Source organism: Musa acuminata, chromosome BXJ3-11 (assembly GCF_036884655.1).
Source record: "Musa acuminata AAA Group cultivar baxijiao chromosome BXJ3-11, Cavendish_Baxijiao_AAA, whole genome shotgun sequence".
Taxonomy (NCBI): domain Eukaryota; kingdom Viridiplantae; phylum Streptophyta; class Magnoliopsida; order Zingiberales; family Musaceae; genus Musa; species Musa acuminata.
In genome coordinates, this window is record NC_088359.1 from 2,204,333 (window position 1) to 2,229,510 (window position 25,178).

The 25,178-nt window shown below is 44.4% G+C and overlaps 4 protein-coding genes across 5 annotated transcripts; 3 read left to right on the top strand and 1 right to left on the bottom strand.

Moving 5' to 3' along the window:
• The first annotated feature begins 1,164 nt into the window (after positions 1–1,164).
• Positions 1,165–3,304, top strand: LOC135652592 (bZIP transcription factor 29-like). The gene is made up of 4 exons (XM_065173641.1): positions 1,165–2,287; positions 2,373–2,505; positions 2,591–2,675; positions 2,757–3,304. Exons 1-4 carry the CDS (start codon positions 1,233–1,235, stop codon positions 2,954–2,956), a joined length of 1,473 nt encoding a protein of 490 aa, XP_065029713.1. The 5' UTR covers positions 1,165–1,232; the 3' UTR covers positions 2,957–3,304.
• Positions 3,305–7,077: 3,773 nt separating this feature from the next.
• Positions 7,078–10,557, top strand: LOC135581093 (4-hydroxy-tetrahydrodipicolinate synthase, chloroplastic-like). 2 transcript variants are annotated; one of them, XM_065173077.1, is made up of 3 exons: positions 7,078–7,531; positions 9,008–9,164; positions 9,376–10,557. In XM_065173077.1, exons 2-3 carry the CDS (start codon positions 9,055–9,057, stop codon positions 10,301–10,303), a joined length of 1,038 nt encoding a protein of 345 aa, XP_065029149.1. In that variant the 5' UTR covers positions 7,078–7,531; positions 9,008–9,054; the 3' UTR covers positions 10,304–10,557. The 2 variants fall into 2 exon arrangements, with proteins under 2 accessions (XP_065029149.1, XP_065029148.1); XM_065173076.1 differs by having other exon boundaries at positions 7,079–7,531; positions 9,087–9,164.
• A 4,517-nt stretch (positions 10,558–15,074) lies between these two features.
• Positions 15,075–17,132, bottom strand: LOC135652289 (guard cell S-type anion channel SLAC1-like). Its single transcript, XM_065173124.1, is given in 3 exon segments — positions 15,075–15,489; positions 15,584–16,389; positions 16,488–17,132. Coding segments are annotated over 3 exon segments (1,761 nt in total). The 5' UTR covers positions 17,028–17,132.
• Positions 17,133–18,700: 1,568 nt separating this feature from the next.
• Positions 18,701–20,358, top strand: LOC103970284 (fasciclin-like arabinogalactan protein 8). The gene has a single exon (XM_009384002.3). The coding sequence runs from the start codon at positions 18,877–18,879 to the stop codon at positions 20,158–20,160; it is 1,284 nt and encodes a 427-aa protein (XP_009382277.2). The 5' UTR covers positions 18,701–18,876; the 3' UTR covers positions 20,161–20,358.
• Positions 20,359–25,178: the final 4,820 nt, after the last annotated feature.

Here is a 25,178-nt window from a genome sequence, read left to right on the forward strand (position 1 = left end):
GATCAAGTTAGCACTTGTATGGTTTAGAGGAGTTAAGCTTTATGGAAGGAGTCATCCTTATCAATGAGAGAGAGTTAGCTTTTATACCTACAAGAGTGAGTTGGCTGTACACGGTTAATTAATTGTAGCCAGCTCCTTGGGCGATCGGCTTAAGCTTTTGCACAAGCGTTGACCGACTTTCATGGATCGGTGTCATGAGCTTTCCGGCATTTCGTCTTGCCCGAACGAAGAGGTGTGTCATGATGCGTTGGCCAACTTGTGCAGGTGGATCGTTGGCACTACTAATTAGTCGCCAAAACGTTGTTCGTTTATTCTCTGTTGCCTTTTTATTATTGTAACTGTGAATGTGCCTAATAGGATGTGTTTATGCGTCGTCCTTCTTGTTTTGATTTCTCGATCAGTGGTGGCAGCTTTGGCTCGACCCGTCGATGACCCATAAGCACCTGATGCGACAGGGTGCCCGGGAATTGGCTCCGCGCAGGAAGATACTAGCGGTGCAAAACGTTAGCGACGGTGCCGTCGCAGGATGCGACACTCGGACACGCGTCGGCGTGTGTTTGGAGCAATCAACGGTTGTGCAGCATGGCAGAACGCCACGTGAAGGGCTGCTTCACGAGGGCGGTCCCACCCCATCGTCCCCTCCTCGTGGTCTCATCTACGTCACTCCTCTCGTAAAAGGGCAAGCAGCACCGCTAACCACCACCTCGGCGAATGAATGAAGTATCCATCGATGGATCCACGTCTCCATACGCGTACGTCGAATGCACGTCGAGCAATGTGAGCGCCACTCCACACGCGGCATCACAGCTGCATCGATTCGACTGACTCCCCCAGATGTCCGAATGCAATAATACATGGTAACATGCACTCTCACACACTCTCGAGATGCTCAAATCCTGGCCTTCCCACCGCCGGTGGAGTGCACGCACGACGCAACGACGCCCGGCCCGCACACGGTCACTGGGTGTGCTCGCTTTCGCGAGATTCCAAAAGCGGCCATCTTGTCTATCATCTGATCCAGATTGGCCGCATCCCATGTTGCATCGCCCTCTCCACTTCCCCGAGGTAAAAGTTGAAGGTAAGAAGCACGGTCAAGAGGCTGCGCCAAATCGTTCACGGCACAAACCGGTGTGCTACCATTCCCCATCATTTAATAGATGCTCTGCGAACTGTCACATCGCGATCTCCTTTTTCTTTCTCTGTTCTTCTAAGCTACTTGTGGCTCCGTTGGTATGAAAGGCATGGAGGAAAGTGGCAACGAGCTGATGCAGCAGTTACGGGGGAACCCGTTCTTGCCCCGCTTCAAACAACAACAGTATTCCAGCAATGCCGCGGAGGCCGGCAAATTCCTGTTCCCCGCCCCTCGCTTGCCGCCGATGGCTCACCAATTGCCCCCGGCCGGCCACCTCCACTCCCACTCCCGCTCCCAACCAACCGTCTTCTCCCTCGACTCCCTGCAGTCTCCGAGCCATAACGTCGACTCCACGCCGACCGCAGATGTTTCCATGGACGAGAACCACGTTCGCAGCTCCCACTCCCCGCCGCTCCCGCCCTGTAACGTCGCTGCATCTTGCGCCGCCGACCTTGCCCCGGTCAAGGAAGGCCTTCCACCCCGCAAGGCACATCGGCGCTCCCAGAGCGACGTCCCCTTCGCCTTCCTTTCGCCGTCTCAGCCCGTGCAGGCCGAGGATTCCGCTCCCCTCACCGCGGGGTTCCTGGACTCTGCTAACCTGACGGCGGCCGCAGTGAAGGTGGAGATCGACTGGAACCGCGGATTGGACGCCGCTGGTGTCACGGGCGACGACTTGTTCAACGCTTACATGAATCTCGATGGCCTCGATGCGCTAAATTCTTCCGAGGACAATCACGAGGATTTTGACAGCAGAGACAGCGGATCCAAGACGAATGCTGCTGACAGTAGCGAGAACGAAGCAGATAGCAACGTGAAGGAACACACTGGTGGCAGTTGTAGTGTTGGACTCCGCGCAAATGATGCCTCCAGGAAGGAAGGGTTGAAACGAAATGCCGCAGGTGATCCTCCTCAGGTCATGGCAGCTTCTAGGCACAGTCGGAGTCTTTCGATGGATAGTTTCGTGGGCAAGTTCAACTTCGTGGAGGAGCCGCCAAAGCCGCTGCCTTTTCCCGGATCACGAGCGGGGCACGCGGCGCCGAACACCTTCAGCTTGGAGTTTGGCAACGGCCACTTCAGTGGTGTCGAGATGAAGAAGATCATGGAGAACGAGAAGCTGGTCGAGATGGCAAGGACCGATCCTAAACGTGTCAAGAGGTTCCGTGGATTCGTTCATCTTCCAACACTAAAAGGACATGTTCCGATTACATGAACGCTCTCTGACTTGATCTCGTTATCTCAGGATATTAGCCAACCGGCAGTCTGCTGCGCGTTCCAAGGAGCGTAAGACGAGGTATATAGCAGAGCTGGAACATAAGGTGCAGGCATTGCAGACAGAAACCACCACTCTGTCAACACAGCTGACTTCATTGCAAGTGAGTCTCGTTCTCCGTTCTTGATCAAGATTTTTCTTGTGGTTTGATTTCTTCATTTTCTTACGTTTCTTCTGATTATCCACAGAGAGACTCAGCTGGCCTCACAAATCAGAACACTGAGCTGAAGTTTCGCCTTCAGGCTATGGAACGACAGGCACAATTGAGAGATGGTAAATGCTATCACTCGCTAGTAGGTGTTTGGTGATTGGAATTATAATTACATCAGAAGCTGTTCTTGTGCCATCATGCAGCTCTAAACGAGGCTCTGACTGCAGAAGTCCAGCATTTGAAGCTTGCTGCTGCAGGACTGACCGATGCTCATTCTTCAAACAGCTTAAATCCTGGAGAAACATCAGTCAATCCTCACATATTTCTACTGCAGCAGCAGTATCCCACTCCGGAAACCACAGATCTAGGCAGTCATGGATTCCAGTTCAGATCAATAACTTGACCATGTAGCGTAGAGAAGAGTTTAATCGGTTGCTTGTTTAGCTATTTCTTCAAGCATTTCTGTGAATGAAGATTCACGATGCTGGATGTGTTTACTCAGGACATCTGTTTCGGTCTGGTGGATTGGGGACATGAAGTTTATTCATTCTGATCGACTTATTTTTTGTGTTATGATCAGGATGAGATACATTGCAACTGACCACAAGCTTAAGTACTTTGGGTAACTGTTCTAAGGCCATTCACGTATTCAGATAGCCAAAAGAAAATGACACAATTGGCATCCCAGTGTTCTTATTCAAAACGCTTTTGATAGCACAATATTTTGTGAAAATGTGAAAACAGAATTCAATTGTCGGATACACAAAAGGAATTCTTCGAAGTCAATCTTGGTTGGAGTCCTTATCTATCATATACCCTATGAGATTCCTTCGATGTTTAAATGAGTAAGAGTTCAAAGTATTTGATTAAGTATCAAATATAAAAGGTATAATTCATCGAGGATGGACAGCCTCGTTGAGAACGTACTTGGAATGCCTCTTATAATGAGGTTTCTGATCGTTTTGAGGTCATGATTAATGCCCTAAATGATTACGCTTTTTCAATAGCCACATATGCGATCGTGTAGCATCGTATTCAGGGAACATGGGATATTACCGGTTGAGTCAGATCTCATGTACCAATTTTCATAGGGCTGAGTCGATCGTCACATCACCCAATGGATGATGATGCATCGCTCATTTGACAACAAGGTGTCGGTCATATAACGGTGAGGTGTTAACTACGTGATGTCGAGGTGTTGGCACATGGTGCTAAGGTGACAATAGTATGACACTGTATCATCACCATTCATGTGATGTGGTGATCGACTCAGCCCTGCAAAAAATTGGTACACTAAATCTTACTTAAACAATCGTTACCCCATGTTTCTTAGATTTAGTGCTACACGATTGCATATATAGTTGAAAGAAGCGTGTGACTGTTTTGAACATTAATTATGATCTCAATCCAATAATCAAGTACCACACTATAGAAAACCCTTATGTTTATTCAACTTTTAATGGCAACACGATTGAATATGACCAAAACATTCTTTATAATGATAGCATAGTCGAATCGACCCAAAGTAAGCTTTCGATGATAACATACTCAAACCAATTCAAAGCACTCATTTTAACGATAATTGATCGAATCAACTCGAAGCACTCATTTCGATGACAACATGAGTAAATTGGCCCAATGAACATTGTCGATAATAGGATGGATGAATCGTTCTCCTTATAGTTAATAATCAAACAAAAACTTCATTGTGCCTCAACTCCACTACATGTACCAAGGAATGATATGGGTAAGTGATATGAGAATAATACATAAGAGGACTATCGACACCTCAATGTTATGTGATTGACATCCAATGTAATATGACTAACCCCTTAACATCATATAGTCGATACCTCACAACTATATGGCTAACACCTTGATGACATAATGCATCATCACCCTTCGAGTGATGTGGCGATTGACAAAGACATACAAAAATTGGTACATAGGAACTCATTTGATTAGTCATCACTTCATGTTCCCTCGATTCAGCTCTATACGATAACATATGTGGCCAAAGAAAGCACATAACTATTCCAAGCATTAACCATGACTTTAATCTAATGATCAAATATCGCACTATAAAAGCCCCCAAGAATGTTCTTAAGAGGCTCCCTCTTCTCTAGTGAATAATGCCTTTTATATTCTACACTTACCTAGTCTTTTAAACATTTAAATATCGGAAGGACTTTGCTAGATATGCCCTAATATAATTTTTTTTGCATGATCCCTTATCGAACCCATTCATCTCCCAACATCAAGTTTACAATAGACTTAGATTTTGATCAAAGTTGGCTTTGAACCCTCTCTACGTGTCATGTAACTAAATATTGCGTTAATAGAATAGCATTAGAAGGATGACTTAACAAAATAATGGTATGAACCACTTAAGTAAAAGAGCTATCATTGGGGCTAAACAGTAATATGGAATGTTTTGGTTGTATCATAACAACTTTTGGTGGGATAAAGTGAACTTGAATCATACCACCTTTTGGTTGGATAATGTGAACTTGAAACTGAGCAACACCAACATCACCGAATCATCTAAATAAGTAATTCCCAATACCAATATGGTCAAATCGTTCGACGAGGCAATTCTCAATAATAACATGATAAAATTATCTAAAGAGATGGTTCTCAACACCAACATGGTCAAACCCCATGAAGAGCTAGCTCCCAATACCAACACAGGTGAACTATTTGAAGAGCTAATTTCTGACACTAATATGATCAAACTATGTGAAGAGGCAATTCTTAATACTAACATAACCAACCATCGACACTAATATGGTCGAATCACTCCAAGAAGTGTCTCTTGACACCAACACAATCAAACAAATCTAAGAGATGACACTCGATACCAACACAACTGAATCACTCAAAGAGGTGGCTTCCAATACTAATACGATTGAACCACTTGAAGAGGCAACTCTTGGTAATGATGTAACCAAATCGGCCTAAGGCACTATTTCAATGGTAATATGGTCGAATTGGCCCAAAGCATTCCTTTCAATAACAATGCAGCTGAATTAGCCCAAAATATTTCTTGTGATAATAGCATAATCGATTAACCCAAAACTCTCCTTTTAATGATAGCTCGACCAAATTGGCCTAAAGGGCTCCTTTGAACGATAGTGTGGCCAAATCGACATAAAGTGCTATTTTGATGATGATGCAGCTGAATTAACCTAAGACACTGCTTCGATGATATGCCAAATCAGTTAAGGTATTATTTCGACGACAATATGATCGAATCAACCTAAAGTGCTCCTCTTGACAATAATACAAATGGATCAGCCTAAAGAAGTTCTTACAATGATAGTGTGACCAAATTAAACCAAGACACTCTTTTCGATAATAGCACAACTGAATCAATGCAAAGCACTTCTTTCAATGATATGCAATTGAATTGGCCTAAAATATGATAAGATGATTAAAACAGTCTAAAATACTCCTTTTGACGATAATACGATGAAATCAACCCAAACCACTCTTTTCGATAATAACATGATCAAATTGGCCCAAAATGCTTTTTCAATAAAAGGGTGATCGAATCATCATCCTTATGATCAGTAGTCAAATAGAATCTTCATTGTGTCGTAACTCTATTGCATATGCCAATGCATGACGAGGGCAAGTGATTTGGAGATAATGACATTAGAAAGACTACCACCTTAATTTCAAGTGACTAACACTTAGCACCATATGATTAACACCTTAACACCACATGACCGACACATTAATGTCAGATGGGTGATGCATCATCACCCTTTGAGTGATGTGACGATCGAGTCAACCCTATGAAAATTGATATAAGAGATTTTACTTAGCTAGTCATTACCTCAATTTTTCTAGATTCAGCACTACATAATCACATATGTCGCCAAAGAAAAAAAAGAAATAACTCAATCCAACAATCAAATGTCGCACTATGAAAGGCCCCTAGACATGTTTTCATTGAGCCCTTTTTAATAAATTATATTTTTCATTTTTGATACTTGATTGGATCTTTCGAATCTCTTACTCATTTAAATATTAAAGGAATTTTATCACCGGACATGGTTCTTTTTTAAGAATCCATTGCTAAACTCATTTATAGGTCGACATCAAATTTATGATATACTTAAACTAGAATCCATATCCCCCTATTCAACAACCAAACCTTTAACCGAAGTAAAATTGAACATATTTTTATCAAACCATGGGCCACTGTAGTTGGATACGAAAACAATTTGCCAATCGTTGGTAATAGTGTTTGGATTGTAGCCATTGATGTTGGCATGTTCCGATGACCACCGGCGTTTCTTGGTATTGGTGTTACAACAAATGGCAATTACGGGCCGGGCTGGTAGCCAACCGTCCTTCGGTCACCCTACCGCATTCCCTCAGCCACGCGCCGCGTAATATACGTTTGACGGAAGACAAATTATTGGATCGGAAGCTATGGGCCCAGCGGGCCCCACGAGGGAAGAAAGGAAGAAATGAGCGAAGAAAGGCGGTAGAATATTAAAACCCTAGCGAGACTCGACGACGCGAAGACTTGTGACATAGCCTTCTCCCTTGGCCCCCCGCCACCTCTCCCTGTTTCCATCCCTACCTCGCCTCTCTTCTCCCCTAAAACATCGACGAGAACTCGCCGTCACATGGATTCCACACCCGCTCTCTCGCCTGCTGCGCCGCTCCGTTGCCTCTCAACCGCCGCCGACGCCACCGCCACCCCTGTTTCCATCGGAATCACCATTCCCACCATCGTTTGTTGAATCGTTCGGCGTCTCCTCACCGATCCTGTGTCAGAAGGTTGATCACTCTCTGGGCTTTGTTGTTTTTGTTGTTCCTCCACTTGACAAGAGGAAGATAGAAGAGAACGGAGGATGGCGTCTTTGCTGATAACGAACCACAACTTGTCATCGGCCGATGCCGCGGCGGCTCTTAGATCTCGGCTGAAGCCTTTTCGTGCGGCATACGACTCCTGCCAAAGGTTGATCTTGTTTTACTCTGGCTTGTTTCCCGGGTCAATGTGCTATGTTTCTTCTCTGACTCCTGTTTTGTCTCAAGTTTCATGTAGTATTGGAATATTTGAACGTAGATGTGTGACATCACTTCACTACTTCATGCTAATCACTAGATATCCATAGCTTGTGCCAAAATCAATTTTGTTTGCAAAGTATGACAATTTATTGAGCTCACTTTGTGTTTGGAAAGTCGATTGCTTTCGAAACAGAGGATCCTCGTCGCACTTATTTCGTGTCAAATTTCAAAGCAGAAGGAATGACAACTTTTTCTTAAGAATACAAACAATAATGCTCATTTAGATGTCCACAAACTTCCAAGTAGGAAATTAGCAAGAACCTTCATATGTACTGTTGGCAGAAGTCTAAAAATAATTAACGAGAAGGGTACTATGGTATAGAAGCTTTTGAGCCAAAGATTATATTCAAAACACACCAGCTAAAGAAATGAGTCTACTTGATATGGTCCTAAGCCTCGTGGGTACCTTTTATTATCGGCAAGCTCAGTGGACATGAGAAAGTTATGACTGTACACATGCATTGCAAGATTTCCTCGAGTTTCTTCATGGGACCTTTGCAACTGTTATTCCATCTTAATGGCTTATGTGTCCATAATGATATGCTAGGAATCTATTATCTGTGTTGTTTTATCTTGCGAGTGGATCTCTCCATCCATGAAATGGATGCCTACAGGGATGTTCTGTAGCCACTCACTCATCAAGTGACTCATAACTGATTTGGTAAGTTTGTAAACTTCAAATGTCAGGACATTGTAAACTAAATTATATTGGACAAGTATAAAGGTTTATTTTTATCTCAATCTTAAATGGCAAATTAAGGATGTTGGTCTTCCAAATTTTACTTTGATTTAGGATTTAGAAGATGAGTTCATACTTACCTTTCTTACAAGAAATTCTCATTTTCAGTTTGCAGTTTGTATTTTGTATCCAAGTTTGAAGAAACAGGTTAATATAATATATTGACAAATTTCACAAGCAAAGTATTCCTGTCCATCTAGAAGATGTTGCTAGAAGAACCATACATGTACAAGACTTATACATGTTTATATCACTGGAATTCTTTCTTGTTTTATTGTATATGCATAATTGTGTACTGATCAACACATGTTGCCACGAGTTGAAGCATGCCATACAGTGGCAGAAAAGTTTCGGCATGCCCCATGCAGATTCATGCCAAGGGTACCAACATTTAGTTGAAATATGTTATTGCTATTTTGTTATTATACAGTTCCAATAAGAGAGCCATCTACTGTCAGTTTCTTGACATCTTTGACAAAAAGATAATAAACTTTTGATGTATAGGCTGCATTTTACTGTTGAACTCAATTTCTATTCAGTTTTCAAGCTTCTTAGGTTATGGTTGGCACTGTATAATACTCTAGCTGAGACTGTTGTATATGTTTTTTGTTGTTACATTCTTGCTAGCTTGAACCACGTAGGAACTTTGATGAATAATTTGTGGCAACTGCTCTATGCTGATGCTTTCTTGGATGCATACATCTAGGACTAGAAGATGGAGATCTCCAAAAGCTGCCATCATCCATACTATTCACCTCCCTATGCGCAGCTTAGAATTTAACAGGTTGGTCTTACAGGAACACAGAATAGTTTATCCTCGCAAATCATACCAATCCTCCTATTATCTTTAACTTGCTTTTTGCTCATATGAATGATGAATGATGCTGATATATATATATATATATATATATATATATATATATATATATATATATAAAACTTGTTTTTGATTAATATTCTGATGCTAACTCTGCTGTTGGTGTTTTCTGTTTCAGGACATCTGTTGACGATATCAAATGCTTAAGATTAATCACAGCCATCAAGACCCCATACCTGCCTGATGGGAGATTTGACCTTGAAGCGTATGACTCCTTGATGCACATGCAGATTGTTAATGGTGCTGAAGGTGTAATAGTTGGAGGTACCACGGGAGAGGGTCATCTCATGAGCTGGGACGAACACATTATGCTCATTGGACACACTGTCAATTGCTTTGGTTCATCAGTCAAAGTCATCGGGAATACCGGAAGCAACTCCACGAGAGAGGCAATCCATGCAACTGAGCAAGGTTTTGCCGTAGGAATGCATGCTGCATTGCATATCAATCCTTATTATGGAAAGACATCCATGCAAGGAATGGTCTCGCATTTTGAGTCTGTCCTTTCAATGGGCCCAACAATCATATACAATGTGCCATCGCGGACAGGGCAGGATATTCCTCCTGCAGTTATACAGCAAGTCTCCCTGATTCCTAATATGGCAGGTGTTAAGGAGTGCATGGGAAATGACCGAATCAAAGATTATGTAAATAAAGGGATCACGATATGGAGCGGAAATGATGATGAGTGTCATGATGCTAGGTGGGCATCTGGTGCCACGGGGGTTATTTCTGTTGCTAGCAACCTCATTCCAGGTTTGATGCACGAGATCATGTTTCGAGGGAGGAATCCTTCACTGAAGGCGAAGGTGATGCCTCTCATAAAATGGCTGTTCCGAGAACCAAACCCTATTGGTCTTAATACTGCTCTTGCACAGCTTGGTGTGATTAGACCAGTTTTCAGGTTGCCTTATGTTCCACTTCCTCTGGAGAGGAGACTTGAATTCCTAGGCATCGTGGAGGCGCTCGGGCGTGAGAATTTTGTGGGAGAAAAAGATGTACAGGTTCTTGATGACGATGACTTTGTATTGTTAGGTAGGTACTAGTGCATGGTCTGCTTAAGTTTAGAGAATACATTGTATCTGGTAACATCTAATGGGGCTTAAATTTTGTTTGATTTGTGATGGGAAATTAAAGATGGAGTGAAAAAGGTAGTTATCTTTCTTAATGTTTCTCTCAAAAGAAAAGCTATCTTTGTTAATACCATCTGTATACTGTATGTTGAGATATTTCAACGTTCATGTTCTTCCTAGGCTATCGATTAAAATAAATTTCAAAAACTGCAGACTTGATTGAATTATATTGAGAATTGCAATTTCACTGTGAATGCATTCAAGTTTTAATTATGCTGCATGTTCTTTGTGATTTTAGTTTAAGCTTGCAGTTAGTTCCAATAGGACTTGTCGCATTTGTCGGCTTTGCACTGACTTGGTTACATGATGGATATATGACAACCTCGAAATTATCTCTACAAGCTTTCAGTTGCGTGTTTTCCAGCATTGGATGAAACATGTTATAAAGAGTCGTTGTACCCTTCAGGGGGTGTCGGTGAACACCTACACCGTGTTTGAGGGTTGTGTCATGATTCAAGCTCACTGGTAAAGAATCATGAAGGTTTTAAGATCGCTTTTGTAACTTGTCATGCTCACAAAACAATACTTTGAACAAACCAAACATATTCGAGTTTTCCGACGCATGAAAAGAGTTGGGTTCACTTGCGCATTTGTGTCTCGAGTCGATGATGTGGTTAACGATTATACAAACTGTTAAGAGGTATGCTCCACAAAAACTCCTCTAATTCTCAAGTTAGTAGGGGATTTAGAGAATTTAGAAATCTAGTGAAATAATTAGGAGAGAGAGTCTCCCTTCTAGGATACATTTGGGGCTTTTATAGTATTTTAGGGTGACCATTGAATCGAGATGATGGTTAATGCCGAGTGTAAGAGGAAATATCAGTGGTTGACTTAGAATGCTTGAGTAGTTCGACTTGTTCCTAGTTTGACTTACGCTTAAAGCTTTTTAAATCACCCAATACATGTTGAGGAGTCAAATATAGGAGTTGACCTTCACTAAGACCGATGTCAGGTGGGGCTCTCGACTTGGTCTCTCTAACGCTCAAGTTACATGTCAAAATGGAATAAGATAAAATAGGGGTGGATGGGGTCTGAGCTTGATAATTATGGTACAACTCATCTTTTGTAGCTGGTGTCTCTATACCTAGTAGTGGTTAGGAGGAATATTCAATAGAGTGGGAAGAATGCTTTTAAGTATCTTATGTTCGATGGATACTGATATGGTTGTGTTAGATGCTAACATGGCTGGGTTAATGATCATGGGTTTTATTTTTTTTTATTGATTAGAAAGTCATCTATTGATTTAGAGGGCTCTCAAAGCATAACAATTCCATTGGCTTGACAAGTTGGTCACTTGCATACATGTTAAGGAGTCATGACCAATCCATCGAACAAGTATTACTTAGAGGCTTGTAAAGCAATTTTTGATGCCTAGTCCGAGGGGGCATGTTAGGTAACTTTTTATGCTCAGCTCGAGAAGGGCATATTGATAAATCTTAATGATTAGCCTGAGAAGAACATGCTAGGTAATCTTTAATGGTAACTGTGCATTGAGCAACCTTTAATGCTTAGCCCGAAAGTGATACATTGAGTAGCCTTCGATTCTTATCTTGGGAAGGGTGCATCGATCAGTCTTTGAAGCCTAGTTCAAGAAGAGTGTATTAGGCAATGTTTGATGCTTAGTTTGAGAGGACACATTCGATTATCTTCGATGCATAGCTCGTGAAGTACACATGGGGTTGCCATCATTACTTAGCCCAAAAAGAACATATCGGGCAATCTTCGAATTAGCCTGGGAATGACGCATTGAGAAACATTTAATGCTTAGTTCGAAAATGGTGTATCGATGCTTAGCCTAGGTGCATCAAACAATTCTCATTTAAATGAGTAACTACTATAAGATTTGACAATAGGTCAGAGATTACATGTTAGCCAAACTTTGCAGCATAAGTAACTATCTAAAGCGGATGAGAGCCCTTTGGGTAAAAATTCTAAATGAAAAGTTGATTAAGCGACAAAGCCAAAGATAGAGAAAGTTAAAAGATGTATGTGAGGTGAAGGATTACCTGGAGCTATAAAAGGCCTCCTTGAAGTAAGAGAGGATCATTATGCATTTTGAGTCCTTGAGTTCTTAGTTCTCTATCTTCTAAAATATCAATATTTTAAAATTTTGATGAGGATTAAAGCATGTACATAAGTAATCCTTCTAGCCTCAATAGTGAACTTGGAGACGAAGGTTGCCAGCATCTCCTCCTCCCCCTACTAAATAGCAAGTAAGATTATTGTGATTCGCTTGAGATTATAGCTTTCGAAAAATGTTGCTCGAACTCTTTAGCAAACTATGTAAATGAGGTGATCGATAGTAGTTGTAAATGAGAGTACCATTTTGGCACGGTGCCCCAAAGCATTATTAGGAAGGATAAACACATTAAGATATCCAATGTGTCACAAAGGACCATTTGAGAATAGAAAACGATCACATGCTCCATTGGGTTGGTGTTACCATCAAGTAACTCTAACATCATAAGGCAAAAGGCTAAGGGAATCCACTCCTCTTAGAATTTTTGGATGGAGGGTGACTTGCATGCACCTTTTGCATGCTCTTCTCTCTTGTCGAGGCTAAAATCCTAATACACATATCATCCAATCATCTATCCATCTGCTAGATTTGGGTCATTATAGCATAGTCATTATAGTCTACTGATTGGACTTTTAAGTTAGGCACCACCGACAAAGAATTAAGGGGTTTGTTCACTTTGGCCACATGGAACCGTGGAGTACCTTTGTCAATGGTGCCTTTGACGGTAAACATTTTGGCACCGGAGGCATCACGATTGGCTAAGGATGTTCACTAGTATTGTAGGTAGTTACTCTTGTGGTTATCGATTTGCATAGCTACAAGCTTGGCTAACTATGAGATGAAGGGGATGATAGAGTGCATCATCCTCATTGGTTCTTGCACATGCTGTATTAGGCTTGGGAAGACTTCGATGGGAGCCATCATGTGTAACAGGACGTTTGATGATAAGATAAGTCGACAAAAGGGAACATTAGCTATTGCCCAAGATTGATGAAGGTGCTATAGGTGGCAAGTGGAGCATCTTTGTTGGGGGCTCTTACATGGCGATGCCCTTATACATGTTGGCTCTCCTTTTTGTATCAAAATATTATAGAAAAATATTAGTGGTTAATCTATAATGTTTGCCTGACTAGCCTCAATCGTGATCTGACTTGCACTTGAAGTCTTCCAAATCGACCAATACACCTCGAGGAGTCGAGGGGGGGGGGGGGGGGGTTTCTAGCTCAGTTAAATCCTAAAGTGAAACAAGAGAAAGTAAAAATGAATAAGGTCCAACCTTGATAATTGTGATACAGTTCACCTTTTATAGCCGGTCCCCCCATACTTACTAGTAGTCAATAGGAATATTTCACAGAGTTTATGAAATATTTTTTGATTATTTTAGATTTGACGAATGCTGATATGGTTAGGTTAAATGTTGACGTGGTTGGGTTAACGCTTGTGAGCTTTGGTCTTATTTATACTTATTGAGATGACACATGTCGAAATTTGATTGAAGGTAAATATTTCCCCTATCACCAGAAATAATTAAGCTCGACTATTATTGAGTCATGAGATCATATGTCAAATCGTTAGAGCTACAATTATTATGTAATGTTTCATTTGACACTAGGATTATCAATATCATCTTCAAATGAATTAATTGTTTTGTTGGCGCAGAGCCATCATCTATATCAGAATGATGTATCAATCAGATGGTCATGATATATCATCAAACAACCTACATGTCATACTTTTTAGATCAAAACTAAAATACATTATCCAATGATTATAATTATAACACTTCTAAATTTGATTTCATATGGGCTAAAATTTTATATTTAAATTTATTTTCAATAGATATATTACTATTAATTTAGACCTAACTATTTGAGTCAATGATTTATGTTTAATAAATTGATAGATCATTTGTCCCATTGGATGGCTCATTAACGAAAGCAATTGAGTCACAACTATCTTCATAAAACTATTCTAAGTTGTTTCTTCTCCTCCACCACTATCATTATAAAGCCATATGTATCTTTTCTTAGGTATTTTATTTAAAAAATCTTACTATTGGGCTTTTACCAAATGATGCTCTCTAATTGATTTTTTTTTTAATCTCGGAGCATCTTTTTTATCAACTTGATTAAAATACCCCTCTCCTCCATCAGCCATCGTCGACCCCATCACCATCGTCATTACCTACTACTACTAGTGGCGCCCCCCTCGTCACCCACCCTAATCACCTCTTTTCTCCCTTTTGCTCTCTTCTTGCCTCATGAGATAAGAAGAGCGAAGAAAAAGGAGAAAATGATGCTCGAGATGAGAGCAGAGAGTGATGGTAGAGGTGACGACAAGAACAGCAAAATGACAACAATAATCAAGAGTAATTAATGGAGGGGAGAGATATTTTCATTAAATTGATATTCTACATAAAAATCAATTAAAGAGACATCATCTGATTGAATTAAACAGTAAAAATTTTGCAAAACTAAAATTTCCTATTTCTTCACCGGAATCATATTAGTCCCACTGTTACCATCGTGAAAACGGATCTTCAACTCCATGGCAAGCTCAGCTTTTCTTGTTTGGCATGACATTTGTCAATCCCAATTTAATACTTTTGCCAGAAGAAAGAATATATATTATATTCAGTATCGTATCGGCCTATCAGCCTTTCATTCATGCAGGGCATGAACAGGTAAAATATTTTCTTATCATTTTGGTATCTTCGGAAATCTTGTCCCCTCCAGGATTGCATGTTTTGATGGATGAAACCAGTGAGGACTGGTGGGCTCAGTGCTTGATGTCGTAGCTTCTCTATTTTGCATGCCTCTTCTCTTTGGCATGCGACCTCGTTCCGCCGCTCCTATCCTTGGTGATGGCGATCGCGAGGTCGTTCGGGAACAAGGATCGCCAAACAAATGCGTGCAGAAGAGTGCACAGGAACAACAGAGACACCATGGTCGAGGACATGAGCGACAGGCTCAACGCCAGGCCCTTGCTGAAGGCGCACGGAACCTCCTCCGCGTACCTGATGCTGGCGACGGAAGCCGTCGTCATCGGGAACGTGTATGCCCACCACGCTATCGAGAACCTTCCCTCCAAAGGATGATGAGTTTATGCTACGTCAGAGGGTAAAAGGAAAAACATTCTTGTGCTCGATTTATGAGCCTTGAGGAGATGCTTACCTGAATCCTCTGAAGAAATTGATGCGCACGACTAGAGAGCAGTAGAGGAAGAGGGCGATGAAGTAGAAGGTCCTGGACACGGCGTCGAACTCCCCGTAGACGGCTTTCCACGCGATGCTCGCCGCCGACGGCGTCGCGATGAACATGGAGTACACCGGGTGCAGCTCCTTGGGCAAGGCCTCGCTGGTCGGCAGCCTCTGGTAGAGGGTCACGAACACGCACAGATAATGCGCCAGCCCCACCGCCCACAGGAACTTGCCGGCCTCCTCCCACCCTACCCTGGCCGCCAGGATCGCCCCGACGAAGTTGCCCACCACCGAGAGGTGGGACGACGGGTTGGCCACCTTGGACAGCCGGCGCTTCCCTCCCGACAGCCATTGCCCGTAGATCTTGATCTCGAGGACGAAGACGGGCGCGATGAAGGTGCACCAGGTGGCGGGGTGAAGCAGCTTGGGCGCAATCCCGGGCGGGGTGCCGATGGCCAGGAACATGCAGGCGATCCACGGTGCGAAGAAGAAGTTCACTCGGACGGGGTGGAAGTACTCGCGGCGTACGGCCTCGAAGTAGAAGATGCATTTAAGTGTGTAGGTGACGGCGACGGCGACGAAGACGGCGAGCGCAATGAGCCACAGAGCGAAGTTGATGTCTGGGGTCACGTGGAGGAACGCCATGGCCGGGCTTGTCGCCAGGGCGCCCCACAGGATGGCCTGGCTCCCGAGGCCGAGACACATACCGAAGCACCCGATCGGAAAGCGGAGGAGGAACGGCCACACCTCGTCCTTCGGCAGGAGGATGTCTTCGTAGTCCTGCGCGAGAGACAATTAGACGACATCTGATACATGCGACCCGACGTATTGTAGGCATCATTAGAACTGCACGGCCATTAGGAATTACTCTTGATTACCCTGACTTGGTCGAGCTCCGGTCCTCGAAGTGCGGCAAAGTATCTTCCCGCGGGGACGCTTTCGTTAACTCTGTCCTCCATTCCGGCTGATCCGGGGGCGCCATCGGCGCGGTGCGGATCTGGCCCGTTCTCCCTTCTCGATGGCAACAAGGAATTCTGCCTTGATCCGAGCGTCGATTTCGTCCGAAATATGTTGAAGTCTCCTTTTCGGTGGGCGGCATCCCCGCCGGCGGCGCTCAGGCCTCCTAAGCTCTTCCCATTCCGCGACAATACCCGGTTATCCGCTTTGGCCTTTCTGCTGCTTCCACGCTTTATCTCCTTCCCTGTGTCAAGCACGGCGATGCCGCTTTCCAGGGAGATCTGCCGCGCAAGTAGCGGCATTGGCTTCTTCTCCTCTCCTGAGCTGCCTCCTCCTGCTGCACCTGCTCGGATAGGCTGCTGCCCATCTCGGAGGTTGGCAAGGCCATCGTTGCAGTCGCTCAGCACCGTGTGGATGTCCACAAAGGGTTGGCCGGCCGGAGGAGAAGGCGCAGAAGCCATTTTTGATGGCAAGTCTGGGGACCTCAGCGAAGGTCCATGACAGTCTGGTGCCACAAATTAGCTGTTGGAAGAGACTATATATGGATTCCCCGGACGTCCAGTTGTACGAACGCGAGTATGCATGTCAACATGGGCTCTTCTATTAACGTGTGCATGCATTTAGACCCATCCTTTTCTTCTATTAACGTGATGATGGGGTGTGGTTGATCGATGAATACTGTTCGTGGATGGCATCCGTAGGGGTGGGGTGCGGGTGATGCGAGCTGTGAGAGATGTCGCTCACGGGTGGAATCAGGAGAGGGTGGGGGAGGTGTTTGTGTGGTGGGGAGTGTGGAGGCGAGAGACATTTGCGCGTGGGAATGCCCACGGGAACACCGAGGAAAGGATCCAACCCATAAAGACGAGAGGGCGAGGCGAGGTTGGATACTCTCTCTCTCTCTCTCTCTCTCTCTCTCTCTCTCTCATGACTTGTGACTTTGACCGTCTGAGTCTGCTTCATTTATGATTCAATGAGTGGGCCACTTTTGGATTTCCATGACTCTGTCGTGAAAAAGAAATAAATAATAGAAAGACCAATAGCTTGAGTTGAACTCGCAGCGGGACACGTATCCAATGGGGCGATAACTGGCCATTGGGCTTGGCATCGGCCCAAAGTTGGGTTTCCATGACACATGAGGGCTCGGCCCATCACGAGCCATACCCAACATCACGGTCCACACAAGTCGACTTGTGTGCTTCACCTGCCGGTCTTCGTTTTGTCACCTACGTGTCATTTCGTGACTCGACCGATTGATCTATCAGCCAACATCAGTGGATTAGAGGCGTGGTTACTGCAATTTGAACGTTGGATTAGAGGCGGCAGATAGCCAACCTCACTCTCTTCTCTCTTGACGTTTCTATTCACATAAAACAATACCAAATGAAAAGATCATATATGCAGCTCTCGATAAAAGCATGAAATGAAAAACTATGTGTTTGTTTATAGATGAAATCAGTTTCTCAAAAGCGGCATTTTCCCTAAAGTACTTGTTAAGCCTTCTTTTATCTGTAAACATAGAACAATTGAACACAACACAGCTGGCGAAAGAACCGACCAACTCGAGAACAGCTTGACAATGGATGGGAAGCACGTCTCCGGTTGAACCAAGGGGTGATAGCCGGAACGTGAGACCAGTCGCTGAAATGATTGCACGCCTATGCGTCTCGATGTTGTACCAAAAGGTGCCATAATTATATCTATATTTATGTATATATATCAGTATAAATTGACAAAGTTTAGAAGCTTAAGCTTGAATAAAGTAGGAAATAGACCGGACTTTAGCTTTCTTATGTGCAGACTAACGTATTATGTGCATGTATGTTAATATCGTATGACGGACCGACGTCGACGTCCTCTTTACGGCGCAAACTTGCATACGTCCGCCCAGAAACTTCTATGAGGGGACGCACCAACTTACCACGCTCTCAGGGAACCGTCAAAATGGACGACACGGATCGCCCGCACTGGAGAATCCAATGCGGAGAACGAGTGGCGCCCTACACACACCAACGGCTCTATTCTACGCCGCTTTCGGCGGCAATCACGTGCCTCACATTGCTTCCCTGCCTCTTCTTTCACCGTACTCACCGACTCCGATGCATTCTCTCGTTTTAACCCTGGTTAGCTCAATCAATCCTGCACCCCCCGGTCGCTTCTCTTATTGCTGCTTTACTCCTTCATTGTCGCCACACGCGGGCGCGTTGCAGCTCATTCTTACTCACACTGCCTCCCACCGACACCACTGCAGTTTAAAGAGGCGGCGAGGCAGCGAGAGTGAAGGCGGAGCGGGAAGGAGCGACGGCCGGGGCCATGGCGACAAAGAAGAACGCGATGATCTCCTCCGTGTTGTTGCTGCTGGTGTTGCTTTGCGGACCGTGGGCGGGCTGCAGGGCGCACAACATCACCGCCATCCTTGAGCGCTACCCGGAGTATACGCTGTACAACAGCTACTTGACCCGGACCAAGGTGTGCGATGAGATCAACGCCCACGAGACCGTCACCTGCCTCGTCCTCGACGACGGCGCCATGTCCACCCTCGCCGCCAAGCGCCCCCTCGCCGCCATCAAGAACGCCCTCCGCCTCCTCGCCCTGCTCGACTACTTCGACCCCCCTAAGCTCCACGCCCTCTCCAGCGGCACGACCCTCACCACCACCCTGCTCCAGACCACTGGCAACGAGGCCGGCAACCTCGGGTTCGTCAACATCACCAACCTCCGCGGCGGCCGTGTCGGCTTTGCCTCCACCGCCCCCGGCTCCAAGTTCGACTCCACCTACACTAAGTCCATCGAGCAGATCCCTTACAACCTCTCCGTCCTCGCCGTCTCCGCCCCCATCGTCTTCCCGGGCCTCCTCGACACCCCCACCGCCGCCTCCTCCAACCTCACCGCCCTTCTCGAGAAGGCCGGGTGCAAAACCTTCGCCCGGCTGCTGACCACCTCCGGCGTGCTCAAGGTCTTCCAGGACGCCATGGCCAAGGGCCTCACGCTTTTCGCCCCCAATGACGAAGCGTTCAAGGCGACAGATGCGCCGGATCTGAACTCCCTCTCCAGCGCCGAGCTCGTGACGCTCCTCCAGTACCACGCGCTGCCTTCCTACACTCCCAAGGCGTCGCTCAAGTCCGTCGGCGGCCGGCTCCCCACCATGGCATCCAGCGCCGCCGGCAAGTACGACCTCTCCGTCGTCTCCCGCGGCGACGACGTGTCGCTCGACACCGGTGTAGACACCTCCCGCGTCGCCAGCACGGTGCTCGACGACACCCCCGTGTGCATCCTCACCGTCGACAACCTCCTCCTCCCCATCGAGCTCTTCGGAGCGGCGCCATCTCCGGCTCCCACACCATCTCCATCGACATCCCCCGTCGAGGCCCCGGCCCCCACCCCCGTGGCCAAAGCACCGTCGCCGAAGTCCCACAAGAAGCATCATTCACCCCCGGCCCCGCCGATGGCGTCCCCGGAATCAGCTCCCTCGGACGCTCCGGCGGCCGCAGCGGACAAGGCGGACGTAAAATCGGCGGTCGGGGTGGCGACGCCGATCGGAACCCTGGCGACCGTCGCAGTGGTCTTGACAACCTTGGCGATGGCTTCTCTGCCGTGAGACAAATCAGCAGCGTGCGAGAGATACCGAGTGTGGGAATCGTTTGCCTTCTCTGCTTTGGTCCTACGTTTTGCTCCTCCTCGTCTCCTTTTAGATAATTTTATTTGTTAGTCTGGGATGGTTATGGCGGTGGTGCTGTTGATCTGTTGTGATTTGGACCTTGTTCTGAGACTACGTGGATTTGTTCTTCTTTTTGTATTGCTTCTCTTCATTTCCTTGTGTAGTTTAAGAGAAACCATTTCTGTTCCTCTTCGTCCATCTTTTTCTTTAGGGTTCTCGCCGTGGTTGAAGATGACCGGCCGAACGGGGGAAACGAACGGGTAAGAATCATTGAAGGGTGGCAGGGCGGCAGCAGGAGGAGGAAGCCTGACACCACGGGATGAGGTTGCATGTGGGTTTGCAGGAGGGGGAGGGGGGCCACACACGGATGGAGCCTTAGTGGGCAGGCAGAGGCAAAGCTGTTCCCTTTCTTTCTTCTGTGTTTGTTCTGGTACTGTGTGCCTCTTTGTTTGGTTCGGGTTTGCTTTTGATCTGGCGTTTAAGCTGGTTGTCTCGCCTCTGCCCTTTCGATCGCTTCGCGTGTCGCTGATGGGGTGGTGCGCTTTGGCTCGGGTTGATTTAGTTGGTTTGTTTGACAGCAACGGTCAGCTTTTGTTGACTACCTGCTGTCGGTTGCATCAAGCAAATGTGGGAATTTTAAAGCATGACTCAAGAAAACGACAAGAGGTGAGTCGCTTTCTACTGAAATTTGAATGGGCTGATATATATATTGGCCGCGTTTTGAAATTTGAACGAGGGATGCGAAGGGAAGAGAGATAGAGAGCGCGCGTTCGTAACTGGTTGTTATGTTTCCACCGACGCATTCGGTTGGTGCTGTGGCACGTGGCAATTTTGTTATATGTTTTATATTCGATTAATTTTAAAAGTAAATAAAATTAAAGATTTTATGAATATATTATTATTATTATTATTAATTTTAACTTAAATATTTTGATTAATAATTTAAATCAGACAAAATTAATGATTTAAGTTAACCTAAATAAGTGTTTGACCCAACGGCCGCAGCTCCCTGTTGAATCAACAACCAGTGAGAGAGCTTAGCATGAAAGTTAGAAGGTGTGTGGTATCGTTAGCTTAGCATGCAGTGCAAGCAAGTGTTGGCGCAGTTAGGATAGCAGCCGTACTGTATGCATGTGCAATGATGTCTTGGATTTTACATTTGTTGTGTTGCTGTCAGAGACCCTGTTGGACTACAGAACCGTCATCTTATGACTGATGAAGAGCAGTCACGTGCTTTCTCTTTCTCTGCCTCGGGTCGTGGCGGGCATCGACGAATCGTGTGAAGTGGCTATTGGAATCTTGGAGCTATCAATCTGGACAAACTTAGTGGGACACCTTCTTGAAATTGTGTTAGGCAATTTGGTGGAATTTGGGCTTTCGGGAAGCAGTTTGTATGATTTACGATTCAAATATGTATGTCAAATCTATAACTAATATTTTGCGTTTTGGCGTCGATAAAAATCGTAACCGTTTTTGTGTGGGTTAAGATTGAATAAACTTCACAATTTTAGTAATAATAATTCAATGTTGATCTTGCTATGTTGCTTCGGCTCAACCGTATTTAAAGCATAGTTGAAAAACCATCTGGGATACTCCAATTCCAATCGTTTCGAGAATCAAATCAAATTATAATATTTGGATTCAATTTGATTCAATTAGATATTAAATATGAAACGGTTGTCACTTAGATGTTGTTGATTGTGTGGTCGATCTGGCTTGATTTGACCGTGAAAGTATAAGCTCGTCTTGAGGGCCCACGAGAGGGGTCGTGAGAGGAGGTTGGAGTGGGGAGCAGACCCGACTGATAATGATCCCAAGGCTTTGTTTGTTTGCCTGAGATGGATTTAGTATCGTCTCAAGGTGTGTCTTAGTCTTGTCGAGATCCCTGCATAAGTGGTCGACGTCGAGAGATGTTCTTGACGCAACTCTTCAAATGGTAAAATTAATCGGGAGATGAAAATTAATAAAGATGCCTCTCCTTTTAAGCTTTAAGAGCTGACTTTTATACATAAACAATTGATAGAGTAAGGTTGATGACGGGTTAAATTGTCCCTTATCCTCTAGAGACTTATTTATGTTGATGACCAATGGACACATCTTTCGGTGTATGGCGTTAGGGAAGAATAATTATGAGCATGTTGTTTGTTAGGGTTGAAGTCTATCTAGGATGAGCAGAGGATGGTTTCGAAAAGAGGAAAAATGGGAATTGGGCCATGTCGCTTGGGATTAATGTCCTATGTCGCTCGGCGTGTGGGCCTTCCTAAAATCATGATTGATGGGGGAAGACAAGTTACTCGTGACATGTGATCCAAAAAGAAGAGGACATATGGATTTTATTACTGGGGATTAATGCATCATGCAATTGCCTCGTGCGGCCTTTCTAGAGATTTCGATGGGTAGGGGTCGGTGCATTATGCTCCTGTCGACAACCGCAAGGGAGGGGGACAACTGCAGGGGAGGGGCACAGGTTCTTCTGCCTATGTTATTGCCTATATGGCAATCCCCAGTTGGATGAGTGGAAAGTGCTTATATCATTATTTGTCCTATCATAAATAATTTTATTCTATTTATTATAAAAAAAATACTCTTAGTTTACTGATATCTACCCATAGTCATTCTATCGCTAAATAACAATAATGGCACGTCAATTTTTTTTCTGGGATTCTTTTAAGTACTTAAATCACACATCGTTTTGTGATCCTACTTTTGTGCAGGAATCACAAGATCAATTGACTCTACACCTGACGGCATCAGCCCAAATTCTCATTTTAAGCCCTTGTCCCGCCCGAAACAATCCTATCAGTCGAATCAAGCATTAATGACAAAGGTGATGAAGGTTGGGGTCCCAAAATTTGACCTATTTAACTTAACCTCGTAAGCCTTCCTTGTCACAGCCTCCAATTACATCTTCTATGATGCTTAACAGAAGGAATACTTTCAAGGTGCTTGTTAAATAGTGGTGTCACCCGGTGGTACTGATACCACGACCACTCGTACCTAGTTGAGTGAGGATGAGAAAATAAATATAGATGAAAGCATTTTTATAGTGATCGGAGAAAACATTTCTTATGTTATCCTCATTGTTGGTAATCTTTACGCTGTGGTCGATGTGTTAGCACTACTTGGTTCAGTCCCGGATGCGTAATGTTGTTCACGTGGATGCTCGGGTCACGTTGACGTTGGGTTGGGTTAGGTCCAAGCGTCATCTCCCAAGCGTGATTCTCCCTTGGCGGGTTGTTGCTGTTTCGTTGTCGGTTCCTACACAAAGATCGAGGTCGGAAGGGGGATTTCTCGACTCGACCTCTTCGAAGTTCAAGTCGGTGTTATGGAGTTAAGGGGAGTTGAGTGTCCTCCTCTTGATCAAGGAGGGTTAGCTTTTATACCTGCGAGGATGAGTTGGCCGTACATAGTCAATTAACTGCGACCGACTTAAGCTTTTGTGCGAGCGCAGAACGACATGTGCGAATCGACGTCACGTGGCATCGCTCGAAGCTTTCCGGGATGACTGTACCGTGATAATATCGTTCATACGAAGGGAGCGATGAGCGACTGCCCGCCACGTGTGTGCTACGCGCCACATCGGACTTGAAGTTCCACTTCTGCATCATCATGTTTGCTTGCCTGAATCCACGTGGGCAATACCAAAAGTTGGCATATCACTCATATCTATCTCATTCTTCCAATATGTCAGCTGTGATATTGAACTGAAACACTAAGCGGGTCAAGTGCCTGCTTGATTCAAATTAAGTTAGATCGAGTCACTGTTGAATTAATTATGAGTCAATTATGAATCATTTGATTTTGGATCAGATAAAATATTATCACTAAATATTTATATTTAAATATTATTATAAATAAATAAACCTTATAGATAATAATAATATTATTCATAAAATTTGATATTATTAATTAATTTTAATTATTATTTTTCTGTAATATAATAATTTAATTAAAAGAATATAAAAAACTTATAGGATGGGAATAATTTCTATGGGCAAAATGGCAGAGAATTTTCGCTCGTCACTTCGGATGAGAAAAAGGGAGTAGCTAATGCGCTGTATACAGTGCAACGCTGTGTTTCAACCAGAATCATTCACCTTTGTTACCTCTCCGTTCCGAAAGGTGCTTCACGGTGTCGAGCACTACCCATCAATCGAGAACTCTCTTGCTAAGGATGGCCCCCATAATAAAGTAGCACTTCCCTGAACACAAAGGCTTCCGTGTCTTAAATATATACCATCAATTGCCACCAGAACATTGACAAATCAGTCGAGTCTTGTGCGGCATTCCAACAAACACGTATCCGCCACAATTCTCTCGACGCCCATCTGTTCACTGCAAGAGCTCTTACATCACACGAGCCACAACATCTAGTGCTGCTCTTGGGGCCAATAACTGAAGCTGGAGGTGCCAGATTACCATTCATTGTCCAATGATATTACCCTTTCATTCGAGTCCAAATCTACGATCTTACCTACAGATAACGACCGCAGGTGGCCTTGCTAGCAAAGCAGGCTTAAAAAGCTGAGCTCTAACCTGTAAAGGGTACATCTACGATTCCTGTATGGGCTCAAAACTTGGTGTCAGCAAAAGGTAAAGTACATGCTTAATCATAAATGTATATTGCTCTTGGATGACATTTTTCTTGCACTGCTGAGCTCGAGTCTAAACTTACCATTTTGGTGCGCAGCAAAAGCTTTTTATTGCTTGTATTGTTCTGCCTTTTCTTGCACTGATACAAAGCCCAACACACCAAAAAAGCGTAGATCCTTGTCCGATGCTGCAATCATTGGCCATCAGACTAAGTACAATGGCTAACGTCTGTCTTTGTAAGCTTTTAAGCAGGTTTTAGGTTTCCCATAAATTCCTTTTATTTTTCCTTTTATTTTTTCATATATAGTTCCACAAATTCCAGACTTTGGGTTTCCCACCGTGGAAATGAGGAAGAAATGAAGACA